This window comes from Hordeum vulgare, chromosome 4H, assembly GCF_904849725.1.
Source record: "Hordeum vulgare subsp. vulgare chromosome 4H, MorexV3_pseudomolecules_assembly, whole genome shotgun sequence".
Lineage (NCBI taxonomy): Eukaryota > Viridiplantae > Streptophyta > Magnoliopsida > Poales > Poaceae > Hordeum > Hordeum vulgare.
This window is the reverse complement of record NC_058521.1, coordinates 460,600,532-460,607,605: the sequence shown is the minus strand read 5'-3', so window position 1 is coordinate 460,607,605 and position 7,074 is coordinate 460,600,532. Positions and strand designations below refer to the sequence as shown.

General features: G+C 46.3%; 1 protein-coding gene across 1 annotated transcript; it reads right to left on the bottom strand.

The window, feature by feature from the left end:
* Positions 1-1,928: 1,928 nt before the first annotated feature.
* Positions 1,929-6,692, bottom strand: LOC123448960 (cardiolipin synthase (CMP-forming), mitochondrial-like). Its single transcript, XM_045126020.1, has 7 exons — positions 6,178-6,692; positions 4,520-4,617; positions 4,372-4,422; positions 4,116-4,229; positions 2,744-2,800; positions 2,580-2,665; positions 1,929-2,481 (listed from the first exon to the last, which is right to left on the bottom strand). Exons 1-7 carry the CDS (start codon positions 6,524-6,526, stop codon positions 2,361-2,363), a joined length of 876 nt encoding a protein of 291 aa, XP_044981955.1. The 5' UTR covers positions 6,527-6,692; the 3' UTR covers positions 1,929-2,360.
* Positions 6,693-7,074: the final 382 nt, after the last annotated feature.

Below are 7,074 nucleotides of genomic sequence, written 5' to 3'. Positions count from 1 at the left end.
CGGGGGTATCACCGCCAGCTTCCGGTTCATCCGGGAGGCTGGCCCCTTGCATGAAGCCAATGAAGACGCGACGTCGTTTAATCTGAGGCATGGTGAGTTCTGCAAGCCGAGTCGGCTCGACAATGTCGGTGCAGACGTCTGGCTTGGGAACCGTCGTTCCGATCTTGCCGATGAAGACGTGGAACTTGCCGAAGGGGACCCGGTATCCTGATTCGATTGAACCGGCCTCAGGACCCCAACTTGAATTGTCGGCGTAGTACTTTTCGCGACGACTCTTAGTCATGAGGCCGACCGCGTAGCTCCCGAACCCTGGAAGGGCTCCCTTTGAGAACTCAACTCCACCGTGCGCAAGCCCCACGATGGGCGCCAACTATCGTGGTTTTTTCACGGCAGATGTCTTCGTGAAAGGACTTAGTGGTGAAGCCATCGCAACTATGTGACGACTCAAAGGGGTTGATCGAGAAGCGGGAGACGAGTTTACCCAGGTTCGGCCCCTCGGATTGAGGTAAAAGCCTACGTCCTGCTGTTGTGTATATTGTTGTGGAAATCGATTACAAGGGTGCGGATTCGGCTGACCTAGCTCTCGATTGATGTTAACTTAACCCTATCAACCCTAGAGACTCAACTTTATATACAGATCGAGGCTCTAGGTTTACAAGAGTCCAACCCTCATTACAATTCATGAGTCCGTTCATCTCTAACTCACCTTGTCTCTCACACAAGGAAACTCAAGGCGAATCTTTTCCTACGCGAGCCGTGAGTCGCCTTCTTCGAGTCTTGGGCCAGCCGGCCCTTCACAGTGTACGTCTTGCGTCTTCCGCTTCATGGATAACATCTCATCTTTATCATGGAGATAGAGTCGTCGTCCTCTTAACCCGGCCTCATAGGGCGGGTCTTATAACGGGATAACATCCCCAACAGTTGTGGACAACTCATCATCGTTGTTTGCCTTGCTCACCGTGTTGTCTACCGCCGAGGGCGGGACCATTGTCGTGGTTGTGCCTCCGGTGCTACAAGTGATGCCCGAGCTTCAAGTGTTTTGTGCTAGCTCCGATTCACCGCTATCAGTGGAGCATACGATGGACACGCGCGCAACCAAGTGTGAGGGACATGATTCAACCTTGACATGTGCGTTGCGTGACGTGAACTCGCATGGGGGCTCAGATGTGGCTTTGGCACCCGTTCCACCCCCACCGACGGATAATTCAAATGCTCTCTTTGCAGAAGAGCTTTGTGACTTGCTTGCCAGCGTGAAGGCTATTAGCCCTGAAACTGGAAGAGTGATTACTTGCCTCTTGAGGGGAACGACATTCAAGGAAAAATGCAAGAAGGTGATTGATTGCCCTCGGACCGGTATAATGAAGAAGTCACTAAGGTGAAAGAGCGATTGCTTGCCTCTTAAGGGGAACGACATTCAAGGAAAAATGCAAGAAGGTTATTGATTGCCCTCGGACCGGTATAATGAAGAAGTCACTAAGGTGTAAAGGCAAGAAGAGTGGCGCCATAAGTAAGGCGCCCGCAGCTACTTAATGGGTGATTCTCGATCCCTCACCTCATGTTCATGGTTTGGATCATTTTTGTGATTTTGAAAATGGTTTGGATCATCTTTGTGATTTTCGAGATGTTCTTACCGTGTTGCATTGTGTTGTACAAGCATTGCATTGTGTTGTACAAGCATGAGAGTTACGGTTTTTATGTGTTGGGAGGATTTGACAGGTTACATATGTGCTCAGGGGTTTCATGATTGGTGAGTAGTCTAATTCTGATATTGTTCGCTTTTAGCCCGGTTTTTCATTAATTAACTGGACAATTATTTTATTCTTAATTAATCGATGAGGCAATTCTTTTTGCCTCCGTTAAAAAAAGAACAACAAAGAAACCAGCAGATGCATGACAGCGGCTCCCATGCCAGATGCGAGTGAAACACATTGAAAGAATAATTTTGTGCTCCCTGGCAATATGATATGGGTAAAATTACAGTGGCAGGAACTCCACACGCACAGGCCAGCCGCCTGGTCTGTGCTTGTATACGGTTACAATCGTCTGCATCGTCTCCAGTCTTTGCAGCTCATTACACACGGTGTCCAACACTCGAAGCTGTGGCTACCTTCCGATGAAAGTAGATCACCTTGGCATCACACACTACGAGCTATATATTTTGCTTCTAAAGAGATCCTCGCATGCTCAACAAACTTTGGTTGCTAATCCACCAAGCACCAATGGCACAGGTCACACGAGGATCTCAAACAAGATCTAGGCCCCAATCGATCAACTCAACAATCTTCCACAAAAATTGCATCATCTTGAATGGAATATCGTCGCCTTTGCTCCTGTTTCTTCTATTACACTATGTGCTAACACTATTTTAGAAGTATCCGCCATATATTTCTGATGTACACCACTAGGGACCATATGGCAAGTCCAGCAGATGCATAGAGCAACGCAACACCAGGGGGAACTAGAGCACCTTGTACAGGTAGACTGCACAACAAAAGCGCCAAAAACAATCCCCCCGTCAGCATGCAAAATGATTAGAACAATGACGAGGCTTTAAGCTCGGCCAAAGAAAATGCAAGTACCTTGGGTCTCTGCTGGCAAGGAGCATAGTCAATGCCGTCATCTGTGTCGCTGTCTTCCACTTCCCTAAATTGTTAACTGCCACAGCCTAGTTTGTAGGAAGTACAAATTCAGTATTTGAGTGTCTAATTAAGGCAATGTAAAGACAATAGAAAACAGAAGGAACCTCAAGAACTTGGGTATTCTGAGAAGCAGCCCACTCTCTAACAGCTGACATTGTGATCTGCAGAAACAAATGCGCCAGAACATTAGCTCGTGACAAGCATAGCACACTATCATAACTCATAGCAGAAGATATTCTCGAAATGGCAAATGGACATATATGGGTGGGCCCACTAGAAACGCGAAGCAAAGTTGCTCCAAGGCATCACCCAGATGGAATTGGAAAGTTGAATGTCAAATCTGTTACTTCTACTTAACTTTTTTGGGTAGCACACATAATAGAAATCGTTCTTGGCTTCTAAATATCTTCAAGCATAAAGTTTTTTGTTCATTTTATGCATGCTCTGGTTTTGATTCAAACAAGCCATATGGTGGAGGCAAAGTGCTTCCATCCCATATATATATATGTGTGTGTGTCCCTCTACTGAACTAGGAAACAAACTAAAGGTTGCTCATGGCACGACCCACATATCACATAGAATCTGGATATTTCCTCTCGACTTTTGGGCAGACTAGCTCTATGGTAGGGTGATAGGTACAACTGCAACGGCCTAGGATCCATGCCTGATACAGGCCCATAAGAAATATATAACATATAGTGTATCACAGGTACACAGTCACAACCCTAAATTTACGAGCCATATTTTGCCAGTGGCATCCAGAACATCTGGGCAGGCCCTGATTTTAGGGTAAATTGGTTACTCTGAGTTTCTTAACACTTGATGCCAAGGTTTTCAGAATCGCAATTCTGCTGTATGATTCTATGACTTTACAGTCGAAACTAACCCCTCCGATTCTACGATTTTGGTTTGTAGAATCTGTGATTCTGATAGTTAAGATTCTATGATTTGCGATCCTAATATCGGAGCTCCGGTCCGATTCAGAATCATGATTCTGACTACCTTGCTTGCTGCATCAAAAGGGTATGCCTGCTCCAGTTCTCTTTCAAATAAGCCTCATGGTGGGGCTACTCAATCAAGTCGACGCAATGTGCACTGGATCCATGCCTCTATTAAAAAACAGTATAGAGGTTGGCAAAAGAGCCCCTTCATTTCATCTAGTGAAGCAAATACTCCATATATCCAATCAGGAAGAGAATAGCCATGTAGTTGCTAACTTATCATGTTGGCTTGACAGACTAATTTAGAGATAGGATCAACAAATACATGAACATCATATTTCCACAGGAAGGCAAGATCTCAGACTTACAACAGAACAAAACATATACATATTTCTATCAGCATAATGTCAAAATTGCCAAGAAAATAAGTAAAAACTACCATCTTAATGTTTCCATATTTATAGATAGATTAACTACAAAATGGTTTTCGTTGCATTTCTGGGAAATGATGATGTAGATTTGGCTAGGTAACTACCTCTCTCCCAATGATGGCAATGGAAGGAACTGTCAGCAGCCATGGTCCATTAGTGAGCAGTGAAGTTTCCAAAGGTTTGGTGCACAGCAACACTAGTGTCGCAGCTACCATAAGCTGCAATAGAGAATAACAGAGACGAAGTTAGTTCCCTAGAGTAGCTCGCACTTTGTAAACTGACAGTCTACAGACAGATAAGAGAGTAGACAACGGTATGAAGGGGAATTTAAGATGAGAGCAAGCAAAAAGAGAAAGAAACCTTGTCAGCCACAGGATCAAGAAATGCACCAAAAGGTGTTCCCAAATGCATCTGCATAGTACATTATGTCAGGAAACAATAACACGAGGAAAAACGATTATAGAGTAACCCAATTTAGCATATCATTCAGCCAATATTTGTGACACACCTTCCTCGCAATATAACCATCTAGCCAATCAGTGATTGCTGCAGCCAGGAAGATGCCGGTTGTGGCGGTTGCTGCCCAAGGCCCTTCCATGTAGAAAGCTGGTAACAGCAGAGATAACAAGCTCTTAATTAATAACACAAAAGGGATATTTCCATAGTCAAATTAAGATTATTATGTCAAACATAACAAATCCAAAAAAAGGGCCAAATGCATATCAGATATCAACTAACATCGAACTGCATGGAAATTAAGCTGTTGGTTCTTGCAACGAAAATGCTATTTAGCAACCAGTAAACAAACGGGCACTATTTCAAAATTTCAACAGATAACACATGAGCAATCCATTTAGCCATTGAAATTGACAGTAGAAGTATGTATTTGGGTTTGTTCCACCAACTATACTACAGGGGCCTCCCTCAGTCTTTCTGTCATAAAAAATGCTGGCAGATCATAACTCAATTATGGTGATAGGACATGTATTGCAGCTTGTACCAGTTTCTACATGATGAAAACAACATTAAATAACATCTTTCAATTTCATTTTTTAAATAGGATAGTTTTGTTCTGCCCTGTGGTTCTAGAAAATGCATAGTTAAAAAACGCGTGCCTATGCTCTAAGCGGTAGCAAAAAGCCTTGCTCTTACACTGCGCAGAAGTGTGCGCTTTGGTCAGAAAGGAGCAAAGGCAGTGGCAAAACGCACAATTAACGCCAAGCGCTTTTCTGAACTATGAGAAAATGTGATGGACCTTCTGAAACAGCAATAATCTTCATGAAGGATAATTTCACGTGAAGCATTCGGTGTCACCAATGGAGGGGAAGCAAACAGATCGACAGATGCAAATAGAACCCCCGGAATACAATACAGTATGATATTGTGAAGATTTGGACAAGAGATTAAGCAGACTATGCACATCAGTGCGTGCTGTGTCCTGCGTAACACAGAAGTTGCCTCTTCCAAGTCTAGTAACTGTGATAGTCTGTAAGATGAACTAGCTTAGATCAATCTGAAGCGTAGAAGACAAAAGAGACAGTTTAAGCTCTGTGTATAGGCAGCCCTGTATATATGTCAACTACCGACAACAGGACACCAGTTTTTAAGCTATGGAATATGGATAGTATAAACTCTGCAGTATCAGAAACTTCCCAGCAAGGCTTAAAGGAAGAGTTTGTGTTGATCATTTGCTCTTGCCATCTGCGTGAGTAGTACTACCTCCGATCCAAAATAAGTGTGTCAACTTTGTGCTAAATTTTACTGCAAAGTTGTACTGAAGTTAAGACACTTATTTTGGGACGGAGGAAGTAGTTGACTAGTTGTCCATGCTGCAGTGATTCAGGGATTATATGCTTCCAAGTTTCCTCCGGTGCTGACTTATTTTGCTTGAGAGTTAGGCAGCCTAGATAGCTATTCGTGCAAGAAAACTCAGTGTGGCTAGATAGGGAAAGCAAACCACTTTGCACACTCTTGTTCTAACATTGCTTGCGGAAAACAAAGAAAATCTTACAATCGCTCCGTGTTTCCAACAGCTACCTTTAGGCTACTGTGCGTGATGGAGTGATCAGTAAAGGAAATCTCAGGCTTTGCATCGATCTTGTGATATATGTGTCCCACTATACACCAAGTTACAAAAATGCAAAGCAAAGCTCAGTTGTCGCTTACTGCTGATGAGGAAGGGCACGGCGGCGACGCGGCCAATGGTGAGCACGGTGGGCAGCGTGAGCAGCTTGGGCGGAACGGGCAGCGGCTGCGGCGCCCCTTCCTTGGACACACCGTTGGCTGCCGGCACCCGCCTCCTGGTCCCTGTCCCCGTCCCGTCAGATCCCATCCCCTCGGCGGCAGGGCCGGAATGCGGCGAGGAGCAGAGCCCCCTCGCGGGCGACGGCCACCGGAACCAGCGGCAGGCGGCGCTGGTCGGGCGAGGGAGCGGGGGGATCTGGGCCGCGCGGGGGGAGAAGAGGGGCTTTGCGGCGGCGGCTTTGAGGAGGTGGGTGGCGATGGGGGAGGGCATGGGTTGGGGTCGGAAGCGGATTGGTCTGATTGGGGTCGGAGGAGGCTCTGGGAGGGAGGGAGGGGAAAGGTGGGGATGCGATTGCGAGGCGTGCGCGAGACGGACGGACGTAGGTGGCCTGGTGGTGGTGGGGAGACGGGCGGAGGGAGGGAGAGGCCGGGGGAGGTGCACGACTGCAACGCAGCAGCTTTGCACGTAGGGAGTACGCTGCCCTGCCGACGTGGGAGCCCGGAAAGTTGGGGATTTTTTTTGGTTGCTGGTGAGGTGGCTGGACGCTAGCATGGGGCCCGGGATGGGGGCCGCCGGGGATCTAGATCTGGACGCTGGACTGGAGTGCGGAGTCTGGACTCTCGGGCTTGTCTCTCCTTTTTTACGAGCTCTGTGGGTCTTTGTCTCGTGGGCCATGATGGCAGTCGGACGGGGTGCTGATATTTTATGTTGAAGATGGACACGATCACGCCAAGGTGATTAGGGGGTGTTTGTTTTCACGGATTTTTTGATGTAGGGATTAAAAAAAGTTCCATGTGAAACAAACAGGAGGGACTTTT

Excerpts from the sequence above, each read along its gene's own strand:
- LOC123448960 (XM_045126020.1), bottom strand. The coding sequence starts at position 6,526 with ATGCCCTCCCCCATCGCCACCCACCTCCTCAAAGCCGCCGCCGCAAAG. Across the intron at positions 2,801-4,115 it reads TTGCCATCATTGGGAGAGAG|ATCACAATGTCAGCTGTTAG; the intron begins GTAGTTACCTAG and ends TTGTTTCTGCAG. Across the intron at positions 2,482-2,579 it reads CTTGCCAGCAGAGACCCAAG|TCTACCTGTACAAGGTGCTC; the intron begins GTACTTGCATTT and ends TTTGTTGTGCAG.